The 27,326-nt window shown below is 39.1% G+C and overlaps 1 protein-coding gene across 3 annotated transcripts in view; it reads right to left on the bottom strand.

Moving 5' to 3' along the window:
* Window positions 1–19,378, bottom strand: part of shroom2a (shroom family member 2a) — a 52,140-nt gene extending 32,762 nt beyond the window's left edge. For 2 of the 3 annotated variants that reach the window (XM_017479711.3, XM_017479712.3), the window contains exon 1: window positions 18,327–19,378. In XM_017479711.3, coding sequence (XP_017335200.1) covers window positions 18,327–18,524 — 198 coding nt within the window. In that variant the 5' untranslated portion in view covers window positions 18,525–19,378. Of the gene's footprint in view, window positions 1–10,984; window positions 11,340–18,326 lie in introns of those variants that run through there. The other variant, XM_047158469.2, reaches the window with a different exon arrangement.
* Window positions 19,379–27,326: the final 7,948 nt, after the last annotated feature.

The following is a 27,326-nucleotide window of genomic DNA, read 5'->3' as shown; positions in this document are numbered from 1 at the left end:
CTGCATTCCTTTTGTTTAACATCATAAGGTACAATTACGTTAGCATACTGAAGGTGCTTTAAAATTTGCCAAACTAATGAGGTCACTGTAAAGCTCATAGGCTTCATTCTTTATGAAACGCATTACAAGAAAGAATGGAATTTGGCTTCCCTCCCCAAACAACGGGATTAGAAAATACCTTTCAACATAGAACACCTCTATATACACTACATGACTGAATTCAGCCAAGGTCCATTACAGTACTGTGGATAGAATTACAACTGACAGGATTAACAGAGTGTATTTTACTACATTTTCATCCATCCATTTTCTGCACCGCTTATCCTACACAGGGTTGCATAGAGACTGGAGCTTACCCCAGGGGACTTGGGGCACAAGGCGGGGGACACCCTGGACAGGGTGTAAAGCTATCACAGGGCATGAATACATACTCACAATTTGGACAATTTGGAAACGGCAATCAGCCTACAAAGCATGTCTTTGGACTGGTGGAAGAAAACAGAGTGCTGGAGAAAGCCCCCGAAGCACGGGGAGAACATGCAAACTCCACGCGCACAGAGCAGAGGCAGGAATCGAACCCCAAACCCCAGAGGTGCGAGGCAAATGTGCTAATCATTAAGCCACCTTACATCTTCATGTCAAAGTTTTTAAGCCCAACAATGTCTGTATCCTTGTTTATATTAAAATCCTCAAAACTGTTAGCAACATTAGCCTCAAACAAAAAAAAAACCTTCAGACACCAAGCATGATCGATTGTGGTACTCAGACGCTTGCATTTATATAAAAAAAAAAAAAAAAAAAAAAAAGGCACGCTTGTTAAGAATGGACAATGTTTAACTTCTGGCCTGTGTACAATGAACGCGTTAACTTTTTTCTTCTTGTTTATTATTTCAGAATGTGCAGGATTCTGTAAACCCAGTGTTCGTTTAGAGAACATAAAACAAGGAAAACGCGTCAACATGCCTGAACAACCAAAGACTTAAAATAACCTCAAAAGCTAATCTAAAGCAGACACTCCAGTGAAAGCCCCCCCTCTGGAATACCGTACCATACTGAGAGGATAAATGACAAAGAACAATAGAAAAACAGTTAGCTGTGCGCAGCCAGCGCGGTCGAGTTATCACCCGACAGCATGATGCACAGTGGAGTGTGAGGAAGTGAGACACATGGTACGATCCACTGTGATAATGTTACGCACCACACTACGCCTGGTATTTCATTCATTATATAGCCTATATGAATTTATTTTTTTAAGATATTAAATGCCAAATATATTTATGAAATATTTCTTTGTTGCATTTCCATCAGCATACTCTTACCAGGGATTAAATAGATAGCAGGATACTAAATGCAACACAACATTACTGACACTATAAGATAATCTGTTACAGTATAAGAAATGTTATCTTTATCTAACCAAATGAGACACTCAAACTGACTATTCTGTCCTAGTTTTTTTTTTTCCTTCCCCCTTTACTGGTGACCCACAATTTATTTATTTTTTCTGCAACTGTGTGTCTTATCTGCATTTCAAGACCTGATCTGTCCAAATCCTACAACACAAATTCAAAATACATATATCCGCTGGCTGTCCCGGTGACTCAAACACTCCGATGCTATATTCGTTTTGCCTGCTGTGTGTGCATGAGGTGAATCATTTTCAGTGTGTGGAATCGAATCCAAAAAAGTTCTGAATCTGATTCAGTTTTCAAATGCCTGGAATCGGTGAATCAACTCTCTTCATGATCGACCTTGTTGTGAAATGAAGCATGATGGAAACTTGACTTGATGCACAACATAATTAATGTTCATCACTTAGACTAATTATTCATTCGTGTTCATTTTTAACCCAACTGCCTGACTTTTTTGGCCAAAGTAGCATGAGATAATGTTTTCTATTGGTTTGATAAATATGACCATAAATGTGTGATACAGCTGGAAACCCGGATGAGGTAAGAGCAGTCAAAAGAACACACATGGTTAATAAGCCTGGTTCAACCCGCAACATCGCACTGTCCACGTTTCCCCACATTGATCAGAAATGAATGGTTACAAATCAAAATATGAAAGCACAAGTTATGGCATGAGGCCAACTGTGGTGTGCAATGTAAAGAGTTTCCATACAGAAGGTTGCACGGTTTCTCTATTGTGAGATACTTCGCCATTTCCACTTCCAAATGCTTTTGCAGTTTCCACAACTGGCTTGTTTGGGTCGTTTGTTTCAGAACTTGCTGCGTTTTCTCGCTTGGTTCAGTTTGTTTAGACATATATCGACATGGCAATCGCTCTCGGATCCGCACCAAAACAAAATCGTTGTAAACGAACTCTGGAGCGGTTTGCTAGTGGTGAGAAAGTAATCCGATCCAACGGACCAACGAACAAACATGTATACAATGCTTAATGGGAACTGTGTTACGTAAAAAGCTTGTTTGTTTTGCTAATTGCGCGCAACATGAATCGCGGTTTAACTGGGACCAAAGACGAGGTAAAATGCCTCGTTGGAATTTGATCTGAACGACCCATAAAAACACAGGAGGTTTACAAAGAGTTTAGAGGGCATCTAACTAGTGGAGCTGCTTACTATCCATCAGGACGGATGATTGCTATGGAACCTCGTAACATAAACAGGCACATGCTGACCAATAAGAGCACGGTTTACTCACATGTGACTTGCATAAACACATTTTGGTACGCTTTGAAAATGTTGCCTTGTGGAAGCGAACCGAGCCGAGGAGAAAATACAACACTACTAAACAATTTAAGTCCTGTCTTGAAACAAAGCACAGATCTACAGGTCTAAAAACATATTAATAAAGTGACATACCGTGAAAAAGTGCTTCAGAACAAAGTCCAATTAATCAATAATTACGTTATTTGCCAAGTATTTTTATCAATATTCTTGAGTAGTTTTGCTGCCATTCAAAGCAGCAGAAGTCTGGAGACATGACAGTTTTTACTCTTATGTGGGCAGGAGAGGGTTAGATGAACCTAACCTCCATTTATCAGTGCAACACCATTACAAATCATCTTACAAAAATGGGTACCACAGGTTTGCAAGTTAATCCCATTCTACACTAGCAGTGATGCTTCATGCACGTTCTCCTATGAAGCATTCATTCTGCACCCCCCCCCCCCCCCCCCCCATTACATGCAAATTACAGCGAGTTAGTAAATCCAGTACAGGATTTTTATCAATCCTGCAGTCTCTTAAATTATGTGACAGTCATAACTTTTAAATCCCTTAACTATTACGCTAACCTAATGACTTAGTAATGCTTTTAAAGTGTGTTGAATATTTCTGTTCGTTATTTCATTAGATTAAGTCGGTCAAACACAAACACGTACGCTGCCACGGACAGGAGGGAAGTTAACTGCAGGGGAAAATAACACTTGATTACACCACACCCTTTTTCCTTTCATTACCTCATGCAGATATTAAAATTATGCAGAAAGTGCATCCCTGTTTTACAGATTAAACACAATGACATACAGTGATAAAGAAACATACAATGACTACCATTCCGAGTCAATGACATTCTAATATTTTCTCAAAATAAGATGCTAAAGCACTGGCGGAGTTTAAAGAGATAGGGCAGATCCAGTTAGAAATTAAGATTACATTAAAAACCAGGGATGCACCCTTATCCATTTTTGATAATATAATGGCTCTAAATACTGAGCAAAACCTGATACTGATTCGAGACTGACATTCTCTTAGTAACTGAGCCTCTCTGAAATGTCACAGATATGCCGGTGGTGTACTTTAAGACAAGCTGTGCTCTGTTCACATGTTGGATTTGTGCAGTTTCGGTCAACGTTGTCAGTGGGCCGGATCAGGAAAACGTAAAACCAGATACAAAACTAGTTAGCATCTTAAGCCAGTATCACACTCGGACCTCCTTACTTAAAAGCTATATTTATAACTAGAAAACCGAGAACAATTTTCCAAACCGATATGCACAAATGTCCATGATGGATAATACTGTGCGATATTATACAACTACAAGTGTACGCTTAGTTTACAGCTCCTGTCCACCTCGCGCTGAATGTGCATTCTGGGACTCGTGCATTTGTGGAATGTGTGTGTGTTGTGCTGACTGCTTCCTTCGGTCCCGCAGCGCTTCCACACACAGCTCACAATTTATCCCACAGCTTCAAAACACACACCACGATGCTTTTGTCCTGTGCATGTACAATATCAGGCCGTGTCCTGTTTCCTTGACATAAATTCTTTAGAACGGTTGGAGCCAACAATACCAACCACTAACCACATGTGTGCAGGTCAAGAAACGGGCCTTTATTAACAGTGTATCCAAGATGCCTGGTGGTAAATCTAGAACAATGAGTCTGAAACCAATTTAAAAACACAGCAGATGCAATGGCACATAAAACAAAACATTTTTTTTATTCTATGTATTAGAACTCCATCACAGATGCACCGAGGTCCCATAACTTGTGGGAATCATTGTAACCTGCTCGACTATGAAAATGAAGTACTGAGAATTTAATAAGGAAATACTGTCACTGTCTGTGGAAAGACTTGAAACAATGACAACAGGATAACTCCCCTGATAACACACGAGACAACGGCCCACATGCTTTACATATTTCCACTGATACCATACAAGTGGTGTCTTTCAGCACCTTAAAAACACCAACACTATCTTTGAACTTTTGCTTTTTTTTTATCCAAACATCGTTCTTCCCGGAGCTTAGCAGTCGGGTAGAGACTAAATACTAGATTTGTGTTCCAGCACTAATCATGTGGGGGGTGAATGCTATGACAATATCATAACATTTCTACAATACATGATAGGAATTAGGATGACAATTATGATAAAAAAAAAAAAATAATAATAAAAAAAAAAACACTATGTTCAATGACACTTAAAATAATGTTGGGAAAAATGTATTAACAATGAAAAGTAAAAAACAAAAAAAAAATATGAAGAAAAGTTTAACATCTAAACAGATCAAATTAGAGTTTGTAAATGATTAAAATACTGATATCTAAAAAAATGTGTATTGTGACGTAATTTATGAAAATATCACCATTATATAATTTTACATATCCTGTAGACTTTGACCGTGGCATGGCTGTCGGTGCCAGACTAGCTGGTTTGGTTTTCTCACTACAGTCTCTAGAGTTTACACAGGATGCTGTGAAAGAGAAAAAGCATCTAGTGAGTGCCTGTTCTATGGGCAGAAATGCCATGTAAATGAAAGAGGTCAGAGGAGAATGGGAGAGAGGTTCGAGCTGATGAGCACAAAAGCATCTCAGGACACACAACAGACCAAACCTTGAAGAATATGAGCTTCAATAGGAACAGGAATCTGAGGGTACAATGGACACCGGCTGACCGAAACTGGACAGTGGAAAATTGAACAAAATGTTGCCAATATTTGAGAAATATTATAACGACTTCTACAATGTGATGCTAGGAAATCTTTGCTCCTGGCAATCATGTGCATGTTACTTTGACACATACCAACTACTAGACACTGAAGCAGACCAAGTACACCACTTCAATACAATGATATTCCCTTAATGGCAGTGGGCTCTTTCAGCAGGATAATGCATCCTGCCACACTGCAAAAATTGTTCAGGAATGGTTTCAGAAACATGACTGTTTAAAGTGAACTCTTGACTTGGCCTCCAAATTCCACAGATCTCAATCTGATCAAGGATCTGTGGGATGTTCTGGACAAACAAGTCGGATCCACGGAGGCCCCACCTCGCAACTTACAGCTTAGGGATGTGACCGTGAGGAAATTTTCCCACCGGTTATTTGACGCGTAACTCCACAGGTAATACCGGTATCACCAGGTGGGGCAGGGTTGGGGGGGGTGGTTTCCCCCCTCGCTTACGAATACACATGTCACTTTCGCTTTCGAATTAACGGCAATTCGGGGCCAGCAATTTCTTGAATGGTGGGTTCATTATTATTCTCAATGAAAAAACACAACTACAAAACAGTCCAATTACAAACTCGCTTCTATTAAACACAGAACTTTTGAAACCAAATCTTCCGCCATCGTCTTGTCAGTCAGCTCACCTCACCCTCTTCACGTGATAAATGAAGTCTGACTCCTGCTGATCTGTGCTGCGACTCTGACTCCTGCTGATCTGTGCTGCGACTCTGACTCCTGCTGATCTGTGCAGCGACTCTGACTCACGCAGCTCACGCTGAATTGAGCAGACGCGTTCAGTTTTTAATTGTAGCGTCCGTTCTCTAACTGAACTAAATTATTTTTATTACTATAAAAAGGCAAAACGACGGTGGGGATGGTGCCGCGATGGGTAAGCGATGTAATCGGTGTGCGGCCCCAACACCGGGAACACCGGTTATCGCACCAAGCCTATTACAGGACTTAAGGGTTCTGCTGCTTACGTCTTGGTGCCAGATACCACAGCACAGAGGTCTTGTGGAGTCCATGCCTCAAATGGGTCAGAGCTGTTTGGGTGAGACAAGGGGGACCTACACAGTATCAGGCAGGTGGTTTAAATGTTATGGCTGATTGGTGTGTATTCACATTGAACTTAAAGACAGATGACGTAAACAGTGTAAAACAGGATTACTTGGGATCATTGTAAAGAGGGATTTAAAATAAACACAATGAAGACCTTTTGGCAAAACCAAAAGGTATGAAAAGAATGTGGGGAATTTTAATTAGTTCCAGCTTTCTCTTGTTTTAGCTCTAAATACTTTCCATTTAAATAAAGCCAGCTTCCTGCCAGTTGGATATTCCGGTACATTTATTTCCGTTAATTAGTGGAATTGTGAACAACTGAATTGAGTTAATAAACAAAGCCTCTCGGTGAAAGCTAAGTCTTTTTAACAGTAATCTAGCAATGACTGGTTAGGTGTATAGAAAGTAAAGAACCAGGACATAGAGAAATGTGAGCTTGCCACTAATACCATTTAACCACCTCTGTAATACTAACAGGTATGAATGAGAACAACTTTCACATTGTTACTGGCTTAAAAAAAAGGGTCCTTCAGAGGTTATGTAGATCTCAGTAAGTTCTTTGGGGAATGAAGTGCAGCACAGCATCTACACAGCCTTCATTTAAAAACTTTATGGCCTAATTCCAAGTGAAGGTTAGCTATAAAGTTGTCCGGGTCTCTCTAATCCAAACTAAAATTGATCCCAGATGCTAGATTGTGCCTTTCCAACAGGCTTTGGGCCGTCAGGTATAATTCAGTACATTTGAAGCATACTGCAAAGCTCTGACATTCCAAGCATGTTCCTGGCACTACCAGTTAACTCGAGGAGCCTTGATGACCCCTCGGAGAAATCAGGCAAAAAAAAAAAATGCATTGCAAGTAGAAATGTGTGTTCATCCCCCAAAGTCAGATAAGGAAATAACAACAACAGATGTATATATTGGCTTTAGTCAATACTGGAGCATTGCAACTGAGACGACTTCTCAGTTGATAAACAACCAATTAGCCAAACTCTGACGTAACTGAAGGAACTCATTTTGGTGATATCACTGTACAGACATTGAGTTCTTGTTCACAGACACAACACAGTTAGGTATGACTATTACAAAACGGCCAGTGTATTCTGCAAACATTACCAAGCACCTCATCACATTCTGAAGAAAGCCACTGTTCATCTGAATCCATTCCCTATTTACCCTGTAAATATATAACCGGGGTGCAGACATTTCGTAGCATTGACCAAATTCTCACTGGACAAATTATATGCCCAAATATTATTGGTTAGGAGGTGTTGATTTTTTAAACACATCATGACACAGACAATAAGATTATAAAGTATATAAAAATGCACTTATTCTGATAACTCTTACTGTTTCTATAACAAGAGCTTGCACAGGAACTTGGATGGCAGATGCTCCATATACATGCAGATTTTAGAAATGTGTGATATGCTGAAATTTTAGGTGAGGAGATGTTTATTTAGCATGTTTGGAAAGAGTCCCCAGTGTCTACACTTTCTAACAGTCAAAAAGTACATTTTTCAGCATGGCAACTTTTCAAGAGCAAGAAGAGAGTGACTGGGGAGAGCTGTACAGTTAAAATAATGCAAGCGGTAACAGGAATTCACTTGTTTTGTTGATGTTCCACAAAGTTAAATGTAATCATAAAAATGTTAAAAGTATGCTGCCTTCTGCCTTAACTGATATAATAACTGTAATCGGGACGTGCTGTTATTGTGAAAACAACTGTCTAGAACAGCACGTCCCGTCACGTTGTAGTCTTTACTTAGGGCACCAAAGCCCCAGTGTAGGGCTGGGCAGCACAGCTAGAAAAATTATCACGATATAATGTTCCATATCATTCTGGTTTGTGCTCAGCCTGTTAGCATAGTTAGCCTAGCCTCGTATAAAACTTCCACTTTACCACTTGCTTCCAGATAACACTGTGCTGAAGTCTGTGTCTGAGGAGTCGAGCTCCTGCTCTGAGGACACTCGCTGTCAAACCCAGAGCCGACAATTTAACAGAAAACACTTGCCCGATGTTCAGAGTCACACGTACTGTACATGTGTGGAGCACTGCGCATGCGCACTACAAGTCTCTCGCAGCTTCTTTCTCAGTACTCGGCCGGGACAGAGTTGTATTCCCCCAAAGCTTTAGTATTTTGCATACTGACTGCATCAATTGTTGACAGTGTAGCATGGAAGCTGAAAATTTAATTTGTAGCCTGTCTAATTAATCAAAGTGCATTTGATGCTAAAAACAAAACAAAACAAACAACGTCCTGAAACAATTTTCTCTTTAACTATAAAAAGATAACTAGTCGACTACTTTTTTGAATTATTAGTTGACTAAACCAGTAAACATTTGTACTTGTGCAACCCAGGGGGCGTTAGCTGGACTGTTAATCATCTGGAGCCCAGATTCTTCTCCATGCATTTTTTCCAGCTCCGCTAGTAGCCTTGTGCTATGTTCTCACACACACACACACACACACAAATTATATCGCTGCTGTACTATGAAGTCGCAGGTAGATGTTCCTACTACTGGTTACCATAGTAACATGGATGGCACAACTTATGGCCTTCGTGCATTTAAAGCAAAGTAATAATAATGAAACACACTCACTGTTTGTTGCAATGGAGCAAAATCCCGGTGTAGCTCTGATCACAATAAGTGAGCGTCACCATCAGGGTTTATCATTATTATGTGTTCAATGGTGGCTGGGAGTCGGACCGCAGCTCTTCGGCTGTAGTCTCTGTATTTCCTGAGTGAAGTTACACTTCACCCAAGACAGGAGCTACACTAGGATTTTGCTCAATTGCAACAAAAAGTGTGTGTTTCATTATTATTTATTCATTTAATTAATTAATTTTTTTTCTTTAAACCCACTAAGATCTTAAGCTAAGCTAATTGGCTACTGCCATAATGACGCTGCTTCTACTAGCGAGCACAGGTGGCCACGGATGACGTGAGCACACTCTTCTTCACTCCCACTGGTAGTCGCTCCAAATTTGCATAAAATTAAACTTTTCTGAACTTTGTTGTGTTGCGGGAAACACATCGGGCCGCCGTCACGCGAAACACATCGGGCCGCCGTCACGCGAAACACATCGGGCCGCCCTCACGCGAAACACATCGGGCCGCCCTCACGCGAAACACATCGGGCCGCCGTCACGCATGTCGCCAGAAGTCACCAGATCTCATTGAAAATTAATGGTCTATGCGAGTCGCTCTATGTGTGAACGTACCTTAAGTTTTGTTTTATGAAAGCTGTGGTAAATTAGCTGTCAGTGTATGACAAGATCAGAAAAAGTTGGATTTATCATTACACTTGCCTCGGGTGTTATCACTATTTGTAGGATTACCAGACCGATAAAATATAAAACTTTTCTAACCAGGCTAGTTTGGTGTCGCTAGCCAAGGGGAGGCACAGCTAAGCTATCATTGTATGGGTTTAGCTGCTACAGTGTCATGCAAAGTACATTATCTTTCCTTGTGCTCTGCTCATATAGACATTTACACACCTTGTTTTCCTGCTCAGCATCAGAGGACGTTACTGTTTCAGTTTCAATCCCTTTACTGGTTTAAAATAAAAACACAAAATATATACATAAAAAAGCCAACATATGTGCATTTTCCTCACACTGACTGTGTGAGCTAGCGTTTGGCAGAATTGAGACTGTCAGCCAATAAGACATGAGTATTTCCACATATTTTCCTGTAAACCTGGTCCGATTTGTCTCACCTCTGTTCACTGAAGATATAAAATTACAACACCACTGTCGTCTTTTACTGACATTAAGTTACATAGTGACAAACCGCTCCAAGTGGAGGATTATTCTGGGCTAAAGAAAAAATCTTCGGGGCTACAGCTCCGAATGCCCAGGCCATTTTACACCACCGGTGCAACCCCTAATACAGAGCAGTATTGTGTGCACCTGGCTGTTAAGTAAGGCCAATGAGAAGATAAAAGCAAATGTGTGATGTCCATGGATACACTCCAGATATCAGTGTAACTATGACAATGGCCTTGTGAAATGCAACAGATAAGGTAGTATAAGGTATTTGCACTGCCAAAAATCAATGACACATTTTGGGAATAAAAAGCCTTGCACCTAAAGCTTTTATATATATATATATATATATATATATATATATATACACACATACACACACACACACATATATATATATATATATATATATATATATATACACACACATACATACATACATACATACATACATACATATACACATACACACAAACAAATTTCAGATTGTGAGGGCATTTCAATTAGCTATAGTGTCTAAAAACTGTCTATTTCATTCATAACCCTAAAGGAAAAAAAATCTAACAGTTGAAGTTGACCTCCTGAAATAATTAAGACTACAATAAACAGGTGAGAATCTTTTTAATTGTAATAAAACGTTACATGTAAACCTTTAAGATCCAGTGAATGATTTCGATAAAAAGCAGAATTCACAACAACAACAACATGCTGATATAAAAGTATAATATTAACTGCTCTCACCACCTGCTGAGGTGTGACCAGGGCTCCAGGAGGTATGGAAGAATGCCAACCGTACCTGCTGAGTAAGACTCTCAGGAGGTGAACAGAATCTCCATTCAACCCTGCAAACTCACAAGCATCTTCTAACAGCGCCAACCATTCAGAAAGCCTCCAAGAAAAAGGATCCAGCCTAAACTTCTGATCTCCTTAAGAACCTTTGCAATGGCAGGAATTCTACTTCTGCGGGTCACATGGCTTTCCAAAGTACAGCGAGTTCACTGGGAAAGTTGAGGCAGTGCACCTGAGATGTGGTGAAATTGCTGCTTGAGAACGTGCACGTGGACTTTGGAAGAGGTTTGAGCTAAACAGTACACAGTCAAAAAACATGTAGGTCATCCCACACTGAATATATCATATACCCCGAAATCTACCAGCAAGGTCTTTCAGAGTTGATAATTAACCAGTCAAAACACAGAGGAGTTTCAACCTCTGTTCTAAATGAGTTGAGAAAGAATGTTTATCAAGGCTGAAAACGCAAAGTTTCCATTTCAGGCCATGTGAATAGATGCAGAACACACTGGGCCCCTCTTCCACACGCCGTCTAGTCTGCACTTCCTCTCCAACTCCCAATAGATCATATAAATGAATGACAGAGTGGGTTTCACATATGTTCAGATAATCCGTCCTTTATACGTTTATGAGAATTGATATCCCGACTGAAATATTTTCAATTCCACGGTACAGGACCCAGGACAAGCAGATCGTGTGTTTGGGATATTTTTATTCATAAACCCCAAGTGGACAAGCAGGTTTAATGACCAGAAAAAGAAATACAACTATTCCTTTTGCAAAAACAAAAATGTTTGATTGGGTATGTTTGTATTTAACTTAACATGCTTCACAGTGGTGCAAAGTATCTCAATGAGATAAATATAGCACCTGCTTTTGGAAAGTCGAAACACGAAACGGTTACTGTGATTAGGGCTGCACAATTAATCGAACATCGATCTCGATTATGATTTTTACTGCCCACGATTACACGAACAGGATCGCCTGCGATATTGACGTTTAAAGTTCGTAGTTTGTTTATAGCATACGGTTAGCTTTTTAATTCTGATGATTGTATTTAGGCTTCAAACTTCATAAAAGTTGCGTTCATTTGTGAAAATTATCTTGATGCACAAAACGTGTTAGTGTTGTAAACTTTTGTTGATCACCGAGACTTTTTTGTGCAATAACCCAAAAGCCTATGGGAAAATCCTATTGGGTTTTTGTCGGGGGAATCAGGGGACGTGAACTTCCGGGTTTCGGTACAAAATGAGTGGTCATCCCTGCACCACTCTATTGGGTGATTTGGCTGCGTCTCTCCTCCTGTAAACACCGCTATTGACTTTTCTGCATACGCCTGAATTGTTTTCATTTGATTGCATATTTTCATTTGGTTGATGGTATTTTTACTTATCCTATATTTTGGGTACAATTGTATTTATATTTTGCTTCTACAAGATGATGTACTTGAAGGACCAGTCTAATTTGATGCAAAGATTTGTACATTAGCAGGAATGTAGCACAAAATGGAGGTGAAAGCAGTAGTCTGTTTATTTAAATGTGAACGTGTAATAAAAATACGTTGTCCCTAAAATCAATGAATAATCGTGATAAATAATCGTGATCGAATAGGCCATAACCATGCATAACCACTAACTGTGATGCAAAGTTGCCATGCAATTCCCCTACACGCAGTCACCTCACACTTAAATACATCTAGAGGAAATGAAGACACTATCCAGGCATGAATAAAATCTGTTAAGTGTGATATGAGAACACCAAATCTCATAGCCAAAACATTGGCTAGAGTTTTTCCCTGACTTTGTCAATGGCGCAAACACAAGATGATACATTAGAAACTTTGTTCGGAGAGGGAAATGATTATATACTTGTTCATTTCCCTTAGTCTGTACTAATGTACTGAAAGCTAGCTAGCTTACAGTATGTTGTTACGTTCAATTAGTTAACATTTTTCACCCTTGTCTCGTAGGTTTCTGACAAATCACAACATGAGACTGGGCAGGATACTGGAGCTCTCTCTTGCCTGGCGTGTGAGCTAATACATTTATTGGGGCTATAACGATTCAGCATATAGTACCGTATTGTCTAAAGAGGCTCTCGATTCTGCATTCACATACTGAATGATACACTGAACCGATAAAGTAGGTTATTTGTCATAAAATACTCCTTGTGATGAGGTGAAAAACACAAACTTAATCAAGCCCACACTCCCTGAATCATGGCAGCAGGATGATTTTGTAGAATTTTGCTTTTAGCAGAATTTTGCTTTTATGATGATAAAAAAGTGCTAGTTTTGAAACAAATCAGACATGTGTTTGCACCAAGTTGTTTCCAACACAAAGGCTTAAGACAAGAAGATTTTACAGTTACATTTATATAGCGCTTTTCTAGACACTCAAAGCGCTTTACATAGTATTGGGGGAGGGAGAGTGAATCTCCTCAACTACCACTAGTGTGTAGCATCCACCTGGATGAGACGGCAGCCATAGTGCGCCAGAAAGCCCAGCACACACCAGCTATTAGTGTAGAAGAGAGAGTGATGTAGCCAATTCAGCGATGGGGTTTATTAGGGGGCCATGATAGATAAGGGCCAATGGGGGAATTCCACCAGGACCATGGGTTTATATCCCTACTCTTTACGAGAAGTGTCCTGGGATTTGTAATAACCACAGAAAGTTAGGACCTCGGTTTAACGTCTCATCCGAAAGACGGTGCTGTTTTTAAAGTACAGTGTCACCTTCACTACACTGGGGCATTAGGCCCCACACGGCTTATACTTCCGGTTAGTAAAAAAAAACCCAAAAACCTAGTGTTCCTTTCGAGACGATATTACCTTTCTAAAATTCATACACTAGATGGGAGGGTACACGGTGCATAGTGTAAGTGTATAGTACATCATTTAGGACACAACCTCAGTATTTAGTCTCCAAGGCGTGTTTTCTGAACAGAAGTAACGTAATGAGCAAACGCACCCCGTGCCGCGCGCAGACCAACTCATTGATAATGAGATTTATTGACAACGATTTCTATAATCGATTATTATCCATTTTATCGATTAGTTATTGCAGCTCAAGTTGAATTTATTAAATCAATTGACAACACCGCTAAAATGTATCGTTAAACCCTTCAATTGTCCACCTCTGCATGAGGTTAGAAACGAAGCCACGAAAAACTGTCTAAGAAAACCACAGATATAAAACTGTCAGCACTTCCCATTCATCAGAAATGTACACAGTCAACAAGGCAGTGTTCAGTCAGTAAAACAGTAACCCTTAGCTTTTGGCTAGTAAGAGTATTTTTAACTATGACCTTGTGATACACAGACAATCTAAGTTAATGAAGCGATCTGTTCCAACACTACAGCATTTATAAATCAACTCAAAAAGAGGCCTTCAAAATGATCTCCACACTTATTTTCTACACAAAATCACTGAAATACCTTTATTTCAATGACAAATGTGTGTGTCAAGGATTTTACATGCTTGCAGTCAGATAGAAGAAATGATATGGAGGAAATATCATGTCGCAATACTTGATATTGTCATGATGCTTTTCTGATATTTGCTGATATTGGGTTAACCAGCAATCCTGCTACATTCAAACATTTTAACATTAATTGTTAAACATGAAAAAGAACTGACATACAGTTTCATTATCTTACATTTAGGCAAAATTAATGCATTAATAATTTGTTAAGGAATGTGTCCTTGCAGAAATATTGTTATCGTTAGGGCCTGAACAACTGTTCATGTTCTCATGTTCATATTTACATATTGAGGAGGGCAAATAAGGTTTACTACAACAGCAACAGTAGGTCTTCTGCATGTTATTCCCCTACAGCAAACTGTTTTGGTGCTTTGAATGATAAGTTTAAGCTATGTCCCTGAACCGATACTCATTCTGCGTCAGTACTTCAAATCGTCATGCCTCTTACACCTAGAAAGTTCCTATTTAAAACATATCTACTGTTAAATACGAACGTTTCTCTGATAACACAACAAAAGAAAATGGTTCAACATACACTACTACAGTTCCCTGACTAGAGAAACATCTTCAGGTCACTTATTTTAAATATGTTCTGTGTCGAGAAACTGGAAAGTCCCAAAAAGAGGTTTCCAAGCGCAAAGAACTAAGAAGCACCTCATTTACCCAACGTACCATGAACAAAACATACTTGAAATAACTTCAGCTTAACAGGACACAACTTTTAGATAACAAAATAGGAGCTTGAAGACAAAACATTGGAAAAACAAGCCTCAAGCGTCTTGAGAAACAAGACATCTTCTGAAAGGATACACATCACCCAATATTTACATTTCAAGTTTAAATGTTACATAGAACTTTAATAATAAATCAGATATAACGAATATTTGACTAGTTTCCTGTTCATGCTCATCACTAATTAGTACCTGGATTTTTTAAATAAGCAACCTCCGCTGGATTGCCTTCTCTTCCCAAGGTAAGCAACACACACACACACACACACACACACACACACACACACACACACACACACACACACACACACACACACGAGGTAAAAGTAAGCATGATTCATCAGACCAGGCCACCCCAATCCATTGCTCCAGGGTCCAGTTCTGATGGCTCACATTGCCAGCAGGACATTTTTCCAACAATTTGTGCTACAGTATCTCTTCTGTGGGATCGGCCCAGACAGGCTAGCCTTTGCTCCCCAGGCGCATTAATGAGCCTTGAGCCATGTTATGGCTGAATGGTGGTCAGTTTTTCACCATTATTAAATCTGAAAGACAAACAAAAGTCTGCTTCATGCTTTCATAACCTCACGCTTTGATTAATGTAATCTCCTCTTCAGTGACATTTCAGTGACATGGCTACTCCATACAGCGTCTGTATGGAGTAGCCAGTGTGAGCAGACAACGCGACATGTTAAGTAGCCTGTTGATTATGAGTTGATGACCGGTAGCCGTAGTTTCTGCGGCACGCTTTGCCCCAGCGACATTAAAACGTGCCCATCAGTGCCAGCTGAGTTTGCTGAATCACCCGGTGTTCACACTAGCAAACAGTTGATCATTGATTTTCTATGCCAGTGCTCGCCACAGAGCGGTCATTTCAACAGCAGCTGCAAGAAATTCAGGACCAGGTCTTCCAGTATTAATTACTTTACATTTAATTGTGAATACACGCTACAGCCACCTCCCGCTATGCTGAGTTATTTTCTCTCCAATGGCAAAGAACACATGTACACATCAACAATCAGTTGTCTTTACAGTATGTTTGAGTACACCTCAGAAAGCATGAAGCAAATGGAGGTGATCATAAGTCAGCCTTGACTGGTGCTGGTTTGTCCGCATGTTTTGGCCCTAAAAACAGACTGTTTTAACCTCAACACTCGGCTCAGCATTTTAACCCGCTCTTCACAACAGATATTTAAAGCTGACAGACAATTTGTGGGCAGTTTTGTGTCCTTTCCTCTAATATACCAAACAATGTGAGAAACACATCCAGTGGGGATGAAAATTTTCTGGATATCATTGTGGTTGAGAGACCGATTATGAGAAAGTAATCTGGTTTGGAAAAAGGCAGAAATGCTCAGTACAGTTCTCAAAGCGTACAGGACACAGGAGCATTTACTTAATAGTTGTAATATTTGTGTTAGAAAGCTTGTCAAATGTTTCGATATTTACACTGACTAGCTATGATGTGGAGTAACGGCTCTAAAATAGCGTTATGTTTCAGTTAAATCAGTTAGGCCTTTTTTTTTATTTTGAAGTACGAAGTCATGGCTCTAACAGAAGGTGTAAAATAATTAAAAACAGTTCTGTTTATCTTGATACCAGGGACTGCAGATGGAAAATAGCGACCATCATTTCTCGTTTTAAATTATTATTATTTATAGACTCTCACAAATAAAGAGGGTGAGCGACAGATAGCCAATAGTGTATGCAGTCGCAGGTTTTAACAAAATGTGTGAAGCATGTTATATGTTCTGGTTATATTGACAGAAAGGTTGAGAGACTTGAAGTTAACAAAGTATAAAGTCACAGCTGTAACATGAAGTGTAATGTAAGAACAATTTCTGTTTATGACCGACAGGGGTATAAAGTATCTGGTACATCAGAGCATCAATGGTTGTAAAACAGAGATGCACCGATGTATCGGCCGATAAACGCAATTTTTCACGCTATCGGCCAATAGTTTAAAAACATCCGATGAAGAGCGCCGGTTATATCCTGTCAATCAAAAGAGGGTGGGAAAAGACATCGAATTCGTGCTGTGTGTAAAGATGTCTCTTGAGTGGAATTACTTTGAATTGGGTGACAATGATGACAAAACTGCAGTTTGTAAGCTCTGCACTGTTAATTGTACACCGCAGGCAGGAGCAGAGCAGAAGCAGTGTGTATTTATTTCGGTGTGTTAATGAATGAGTGCTTTTACACTGGACACTGCAGCAGTGAAGCCGGAGTTTTACCGTAGAGTCTAATTTTTTTTATTTTTTGCCGAGCTGCATTAAAGGCAGTACACGGTTGGAACATTTCAATGAAGATGAGTTGCCAAAAATAGGTACACACACACACAAACTAATATATATATATATATATATATATATATATATATATATATATATATATATATATATATATAAAGAAATCTTTAACTAAACTCTGAGGATTAAATTGTGTGTTAATGTTAATTATAGTAAAGTGTTTTCTGTTTATGAGGCCAGTTACTGTGAAACAACTTGTTGAAATGGAGAGAATAAAGTTTTTATTTGCATTTCCTTCATAATTGTGGAATTAATTATTATTCATTTAAAAGAAGGTATAAAAGGCAGAACCACCAAACTATCAGTATCGTCCGATATCACCCTGAATAATCGGCTGTCGGCATCTTCCGATATCACCCTGAATAATCGGCTGTCGGCATCGGCCTAGAAATTTAGTATCAGTGCATCTCTAGTGTAAAGGTGATGTCATAATTCAGACATGTACTGTAAGGGAAGTGAAATGAGAGTTTGAATGAATGAAAGAAAGGTAATGCTGTGATAAAAGTGAAATGAGTGACAGTCCATAAGAAAGAAAAAAGAAAAATAAGAGAGACATGTATCAAATACTGTAAGTGAGATGAGTAATAGAGACAGACAGACGGACGAATGGATAGACATGGACGGACAGACAGACAGACAAGGACGGATGGACGGACGGACGACCGACAGGGACGGTCGGACAGACAGGGTCGGTCAGACAGACAGGGACAGTCAAACAGACCGACATGGACAGTCAGACAGACCTACAGGGACAGACAGACCCTTTACCTTGGTGATGATGAGCGGTTCTCGGTGTTCTCGTCCTCCTCTCAGAGTGAACCCCCACGGAGCTCCTCCATACAGAGACACACACACTAACCCAGAGTGTCCATTCTGATCTCCGGTCCTGTCCGAGTCAGAGAGCAGTCCATCATCCCGCACACTCAATCCCGACTCCCGGCCCACAGGGTGATCCACAGCGTCCATTTCCCTCTCACACACAGCTCCTCGTGTCCTTAAATACGGCGGACTTAATTGGCTAAATTTATCCCTGGTTTAAAAAATAAGGGACGAACTTCCTTTAAACCCTTTTTCAGGATTATAAGCTCTACCAGCACCTGCTAAAGCTCCGGAAAGTCTCTAAAAACGAGGTTTAAACGCCGACATGTTGACTTTGTCGCTGTAAGTGGAGCATGTTGATGCTGGAGCGCAGAGGCTTTTCTCTCTTTCTTTTTTTTCTATGAATTCTCCCGACGAGGTAGTGCTTTAAAAACTGCCCGCATTTCCAGCCTGTGTTTCAGTAACTCTTCTTCTTTCGGCCCGGACACCATGTAAACAAAAACATCACTCTACTATAAACTTTTTCTAAAGCCACTTGTTGTTTTTTTTACTCGCTAGCCAGGACGCAGCTAGCCTGTTAGCTCGGACACGCCGATTAATTACAATAAAATAACGCAAAAACTTTAACCCATTAAGTTGTAACTAAACCTGATTAAAACAGCAGTGTTGAGTTATACCGAATTTACAAAACTCTTCAAAGAGACATTTAACCGTTAAATAAAATCCACAAACAAAACTACCCTAAAGTATTAATGCAGCCGGTTGGAGGTTTCCAAGCTAACGCCGGGTTATTTCGCGTTATTTCTAATCAACAATAAGGTAAAACACCGAATATTACCCATACAGATAAATGTACTCATTTTTCCTAAACGTATATCCAGTGAATATTGCACAAAAATGATTAAAAATAATCGCTGCAAATAAAAAAAAGTACTCGTTGGTTAGCAGCCCAATGAAAGTCAGACTACTTGTTGCCAAACCTCCTTTTGGATTACAGGAGACAACCTGGGCTGAATCCTAAATTCCTTCATACTCCCTATATAGGGGACCTACGTAGGGTATGAAATAACGGCTTCTGTAGCCTGCGTAGCACACTCTATGTCCAATAGGGGGCCATTTTAGGTTCAAGCCCTGAATTGACCAGCAGAGGCGCGGTTGGGAAGCCTACCTGTGGCTGTGATTCAGTTTCCTATTAAATCAGGTGAAGTGTCCCCCCCTGCTGGTTATTTACAAATACTACACATTACTTGATGAGAGTGACTATTTCTAATTTCTGAAGTCTTTTCACAACTCTTATGTCTTCTGTTTACACTGCTAGCTTTTATTACATTTAACAAGTGTGCCAATCTATCTAGCTATGAGGAAGTAACTGCTGTGTGCTTAAGCAATCAATGTAGATTTACATATACGCTCGCCACTTTATTAGGAACACGAGTACATTCGTTCAGTTGTCCAACCTGCTAATTACGTGGCAGCATGGCAGATTCAGATCAAGAGCTCCAGGTAATGTTTATCAAACATCAGAGTGAGAGAGAGAGAGAGAGAGAGAGAGAGAGAGAGAGAGAGAGAGAGAGAGAGAGAGAGAGAGAGTGTGTATGTATATGAGTATGAGTGGCAGTTCTGTTGTGCATTCTGAAATGCTTTTCTGCTCACCATGTTTGTAAAGACTGGTTATTTGAATTACCATAGTTTTCCTTTCAGCTCTCACCAGTCCAGCCATTCTCCCCTTACTTCTCTCATCAACAAGGCATTTCTTTCTGTTGTGCGTAAAAATCCCAAGAGCTCTGTTGTTTCTGAAAACCTCAAACCAGCTCATCTGGTACCAACAACCGTGAATGATTGTCTAATTCATGCTTATTATTTCCATTCAGCATGTTATTTTATTACAGTTGCACATGTATGGCGTTCAGTTATAGTATACTTACTTTTCAGGAACCTTTTTCAGAGCAGCCAATCAGTGATTTACACATTCGTTCGTAGTTGTTTTAAATGAAGCACCAACTTATATGTGCATCGGTGCAGATCTATAATTGCAAAAAGCATAGTCAGCATGTTTGATAATTTAGTTAAATTAAGCAGGAATATATATATATATATATATATATATATATATATATATATATATATATATATATATATATATATATATATATATATATATATATATATAATTGACCTTCTGCACTGTATAGAGTAAGAAGATTGATATAATTGCTTCAGCCACACTGTATGAACTATAGTGACCTCTAATCTTTCATCACGAGTGACTGCTTTAGTTTTTCAGTTGCTCTAGCTCCAATTTGAATGGATTAGAATTTCATGAGATCTTTTATACAGTCTCATGCTGTGCCTCACAGACTAATTTAAATCGTCAACAAAAAGTCTGTTTAGAGAAAGTTGTCTTCTTTATACAACTAGGTCAAATTGTTACTCTAGAAAAGTGTTAATCTAGATGATACCTATAATGTGTAATGCTTACATGTAGCAGACTGTGGATGAGCCTGTTAGCCATGGTATTATGCCTCATTACAAATCCAGCAGCCACTGTATTACCTATCAGAGTCTGATTAGAGGAATCAGGAGTGGACCTCCATTACAGTCATTACACACAATCAATATACAGTCAGTATACAGTGCGGTGAAAAAGTATTTGCCCTTATTTCTTCTGGTTTTGTGTATATCTCATAGTAAATAGTTTTAGATCTTCAAACACAATACAACATAAAACAAAGACAACATGAGTAAACACATTATATAGTTTTTATTGTAAAAAAAATATTTTTTATTGAAGCAAAAAAGTTCCAACACTCACCACCAATGTGAAAAACTAATTGCCTTCTTAAACTTAAAATCCAAACTCTTCTGATAACTGGAGATCAGTCTTTCACTTACTTATAGGACTAGGATTTACTCCTGTGCGTTGGATCATTGTCTTGCTGCATAATCCAGTTGCGCTTGAGTTTCAACTTACAGACTGAAGACCAGACATTCACCTTTAGGAATTTCTGGTAGAATTCGTCTCAATTATTGCAAATTGCTGAGGCCCGAGAAGCAGCAAAGCATCCACACACCATCACACTCCCACCACCATGCTTGATCGTATGATGTTCCTTTTGTGGAATTCGGTATTTGGTTTACGCCAGATGTAACTGGACCACTGTCTTCCAAACAGTTCCACTTTCGACTCATCAGTCCACATAACATTCTACCAAGAGGTTCATCAAGGTTCATTGAGGATCATCAAGGTGTGTTTGGCAAAATCCAGACGAGCCTTAATGTTCTTCTGGGTTAGCAGTGGTTTTCACCTCACCACTCTTCCATGGATGCCATTTTTGCCCAGTGTCTTTCTCTTAGTGGAGTCATGAACACTGTCCTTTATTGATGCAAGAGAGGCCTGTAGGTCCTTTGATGTTGTCCTTGGCTCTTTTGTGACTTCCTGGATGAGTCGTTGTTGTGCTCTTGGATGAATTTTGGAAGGTTGGCCACTTCTGGGAAGGTTCACTACTGTGCCAACTTTTTCCATTTGGAGATAATGGCTCTCACTGTGGTTCTTTGGAGTCCCACAGCCTTTGAAACAGCTTTGTAACTCTTCCCAGACTGATGTATTTCAATCACCTTCTTAATTTCTGGAATTTCTTTCAACTTTGACATAGTGTGTTACTGGGTAAGACCTTTTAATCAACTTCATGCTGTTGAAAAAGTTCTATTTAAGTGTTGATTTGATTGAACAGGGTTTGCAGTAATCAGGACTGATTGTGTCTTGTCCAGCTGAACCCCATTATGAATGCAGTTTCATATATTTGGGGAATTAGTAACTATGGGAGCAAATACATTTTCACACAGGCCCAGTTGGTACTGGGTAACTTTTTTTTGTTGTTGCTTTTTTATCATTTAAAAACTGTATTTTGTGTTTACTCCACAAACCTTTGGCCACATAGTGTATGTATAATAGATCCACCGCTCAGATGGTAGCAGCTAGGACAGGACAGCCATTGCCTTGACACTATACCAAGTTCATTCTTCTATTGAAGAATGACAAACCATATGCAATCATGTTTGGAGTTTGCCAAAATACTCAGAAAACACATGGAAAAAGGTTCTCTGGCCTACATTTGGCGGGAAACCCAACACTGCTCATCAACCTGAGAACACCATCCCCACAGTGAAGCATGGTGGTGGTGACATCATGTTGACTTGAGAGTTACCCTTGGCCTTTTGGTTGCTTCGCTAACTAATCCACTCTTTACCGGGTGACTGACATTAGGTGGACAGCCCCTTCTCGGCAGAATTGCATTTGTCTAAGTTTTACTGATAGTGTTCTATATGATGTTCAAAGTTTGGGATGCTTTTCTATAACTAAACCTCTACTGATACTCCCCCCACCTCCCAGAACTTTGTCTTTGGAGGCTGTGACATACAGTAAGTTTATATGAGACAAAAACCCAGGTTAATAGGTCCTCACATTTCAAGAAGAGGTCACTAACAGTGCCACATTCCCTAAATAAACCGTTTATGTGGGTAATACCCCCGTTCCAGCATTACATATAGTGTGTAGTGTTTGTACAACCATCAACAAGCAAATACACACAATTATTTGCAGGTGGATAGAGTAGTTTAAATATGTTTGAAACTGATATAATTGTTCACCAAAAAACGGCAAACATTTAACTGTAAATTGTATACCACATTATATTCAGTAGGTATATGTAAGATTTAGAAATATTGTAGAAATATTCTAAACCTAATATAAAGATAGTAAATTAACAGTGTCCTAACAATGTTCTGTTTCATCGTGTTTTCCATAAATATCTCAATCTCAGTAAATAATCTCATTAAATAAGCTGAATAAGTGAAAATAAAATATGCATAATGTAAATGAAAGTGTTATTCCAGGTGAGTGGCTCAGAGATGTAGATAATTCAGCCAGTGTTTAAGACACAAAAATACACTAGAATTCCATGTTATAATATTTCATTATTTTTATGAACTATGTATTTGTATACAGTGCCTTGCATAAGTATTCACCCTCGTCGAACTTTAATGTTGTGAAATATTGTGTAAATCCCAATTATTTCCATTTCATTCCCAGGCTGTAACACTGTAAAATGGGGGGAAAGTTCAAAGGGGTGAATACTTATCCAAGGCACTGTACTATCTGTCCTCAAATGAAAACAACAATGCATTTTAAAACCTCTCAATGCCTTCATCTTCATCTAGTTCCACTTTGTGCAGAATTAATTACAATCTGTTCTCAAATCTTGTATTGTGCCATAGTTCAAAATGCACAACTATGATAAATAACTAACAGAAATGATTTTCTTATAGTCAACGACTTGATTTAAAAAAAAAAAAAAAAATGAAGGATGAACAGCTCTTAAGACTTTTTATATTCATTCCTTCCCTTCAGCAGTTCTCAGAAATCTGACTGTTGCTAAGCAACTGTAAAAATAAAGCAGCAACCTCGTAAGTCTGATAACCTCTGAACAGTTATGCACTGGTACTGAGACTACACATGGTATAAACACGGCCTTCCTGTAACAAATTTTTTTTTATACGCACATGAGGAGATGGATGAGATAATATGGGAGAAACAAGCATTCTTGTGCTTTCAATAATGATGTGAAATTTAGCACAGCTGAATATTTTATTTCAAGGACAGGTCTGTACTACATTCCCCTTATCCTAATGAACTTTATTACTCTAATGAGTTTTCAATGAAATGTTAACTCCTACACGATATAAGTAGCATTCTTTTCAAATTATTTTTACTCTCACCTCAAAATATACTAACATTTTGTCGTAGAGATCAGATGCAATTTTATTGATGTTAAGCTACCTGTAGTGTATTCATAAATATTTATTTGCCAGCCACTTTTACCTAAAGCAAATAGATTTAAAATCTGTATCCTGTGTTTATATATTTCTGTAAAGCTGCTTTGAGACAATGTCCATTGTAAAAAGCGCTATACAAATACAACTGAATTTAATTGAATTGAATAGTGAGACAGAAACATAGTTGGCTATAGGTGAGCTTGGACAAACAAACAAAATTCTCACATACTGTATATTCCCCTCACCCCAAATGTACAGTAGCTGAGTAGTCGAGATACTGTATGGTGTGTGAAGTTTTCTTCTTTAGTTTTGCACCACTGCTATGAGGCTAATATAGCTTAGCATCTCAAACAACATGTCAGTCACAATCTTGCATAAAAATACATCCTCTGGCTAAATAGCACTATTTCTACTTCATAAAATGGCAGACAGTCCACACGTACATCACTTAAATATACTAATTACGCAATAGGAGTGGACAAATCAGTAGCCCGGGCACCTCAGATGAGCAGAATTTGTGTCTGGGCAATTAGTTTTTAATTCACACCTGCTCAAAGGACATCAATCAGAAAAAAGGAAAAAAAAAATACCTACTGACTTTTGCACAACAAAAGTTTTCATTTTGGTATGTCGTCATGTTTAAACTTAAAGGTTAGTCTTTTTTCCCTCCAAGATTAGGTCTCTCACGGTTAGGTAGGGTTTGACATTTGAATGATTCCCACCCATGTTCATGAAGCTCCACCCCCAGTATCTCAGGTGGCCTATATAGTGTCTATAAATTGACTGACATCCAAAAACAAACCAGCATTTCTAACCAGAAGTTAGTTTTCCTCAGCAACTTAATAAACTTTTGCTAAGGCAACAGTTTAACCCATTGGGATTTTTTTGGATCAAGTTCTACATATATTCCAGGTTATTTGTACAAGTAAGGAATAATAATAATAATTTTTTAAAAAAACGATAGCTCCTTTAATGTATTCAGTACTCAGAATCCCATCACCTGCTGCTCTGCATACATCGGCTGAGGAGTGATCTGGCTGTAAGTAGAACGATTTCCACTAGGGTGGATTAATTAGCGTGCATGCTGGGCCCTTGAGCAAGGCCCTTAACCCTCTCTGCTCCAGGGGCGCTGTATCATGGCTGACCCTGCGCTCTGACCCCAACTTACTGGCATACTAAGGTATGGGAAGAAAAGAATTTCACTGTGCTGTAATGTATACGTGACCAATAAAGACTCATTATCATTATGTAAGACGGACAATCTTTTCATAAATCAGGAGCAGTGTGGAAACATGAACAAAACTGCAAAATAAGTCCAACACAAAGGCGTCATATAACTCTCCTGCTTAATACCCCGCAGTTAAAATGGTTGAGAGAAAATACAGATGCTCGACAGACCAGAAAATGATCTTTTATGTGAGATGTGAGGAGAGAACACCACAGCTTACAGCCGAAATGTTGGCCAACGACAACATGATGTGTTACATGATCGTGTACTCGTTTCTTTTCCTTAGACTGTAACAATGCACTTAACACATTAACCAGATCAATATGATTGTTTTAGCCTAGTCAGTTTCCAGACAACCAACACATTGGACTGGGCAGTACACTGGAGCTTTTACTTTCACGCCTGGTGGGTGAGGTAATGAACTTATCATGTTGTCCACCTCTGCACTGGAACGATATAATCATCTGAATCACTCCTAATGTACAGTGACACGCCTCCTGCCTGATTCTGATGTTTGTGCAGAGTGATACCCAACAATGTGCTCAGGAAGAACGTGAGTCTAGCCACTACTACTATTTGTAGCTTTTATAATGTCCTTTTTGTAGACAACAGAATGTCATACAATGTCTGAGACCACATAAACTATCTATTTTTAGATTACGACCTGATTTAGTTTGATTCAAGAGGTCAATGACTTAGATAAGCAATTTTCTCCATGCGAAAGACTGGGCTGGTAAAGGGGAAATGGTGTATTTCATTTCGACTGAACTGAGAAAAAAAATATCCATGTTATGGAAACTGTGTGAAGAGTCAACACTTAAAGGGGAAGCCAGAGTCCTCCGGGAGGCACCAGATATGGCAGCCAGAGATGATTATATTATTAAGTTTGATGCAGAATCTTAGTAATCTTAGTAAATCCTGTATTACTAATCTGATAAGCCTGAGCAAGGATAAATCTTATACAGTCTAAACATAATGTAAGAACATTCGGCTAAATAGATGAATGCTAAATAGATTTATCTTAATGTAATGATAACTGTAATGGGGGGGGGGGGGGGGGGGGGGTGTGCAATTTAAACCAACAAACATTACACAAAAGACTCAATTTAAACACTAAAGTATTGAGTAGGCCTATTGAGTATTCTGTAATAGTACAAATAATGCACAATGGGGTGATGTGATACTATTACCATGCCAAAGTGGATTGTTTTCCTATAACAGCATGGCCTGGGGTGTTCTATTCCTCTTCTGCCACAGTGATTTGGCAATGACTGCAATATTTTATGATTCAACGAACTACACATTGTGCTTTTTTAAAAAAAATTCTTTTTTTTTTTTACTGGTTTTCAGTATAGTTACAGGTAAATGTTGTGGAACGTCCACAAGACAAGTTAGTTCCGATGATTACAAAGCACTGACACTGGAGACTCCTTCCATAAATGCGAAATAAACATTTCCTAACAGAAAACTTCACCATATGAACGAGTATATACAGTGGCATGCAAAAGTTTGGGCACTCCGGTCAAAAATTCTGTTACTGTGACTAGCTAAGTGAGTAAAAGATAACACATTTCTGTGGCATAAAGTTTCATTCACATTTCTGTAATATTTTAAGCAAGATTGCATTTTTATTTCCATCTTTCACAGTTTTAAAATAACAAAAAAGAAAAGGGCCCGAAGCAAAAGATTTGACACCCTGCATGGTCAATACTTAGTAACACCCCCTTTGGCAATTATGACAGCTTTTTGAGGCCAGCTAAGAGTCTTTCAATTCTTGTTTGGGGGATTTTCACCCATTCTTCCTTGCAAAAGGCTTCCACTTCTGCGAGGTTCTTGGGCCATCTTGCATGCACTGCTCTTTTAAGGTCTACCCACAGACCTTCGATGAT

Source organism: Ictalurus punctatus, chromosome 11 (genome assembly GCF_001660625.3).
Source record: "Ictalurus punctatus breed USDA103 chromosome 11, Coco_2.0, whole genome shotgun sequence".
Classification (NCBI taxonomy): Eukaryota; Metazoa; Chordata; class Actinopteri; order Siluriformes; family Ictaluridae; genus Ictalurus; species Ictalurus punctatus.
Note: the sequence above shows the minus strand (reverse complement) of the source record. Positions and strands in the feature narration are given on the sequence as shown.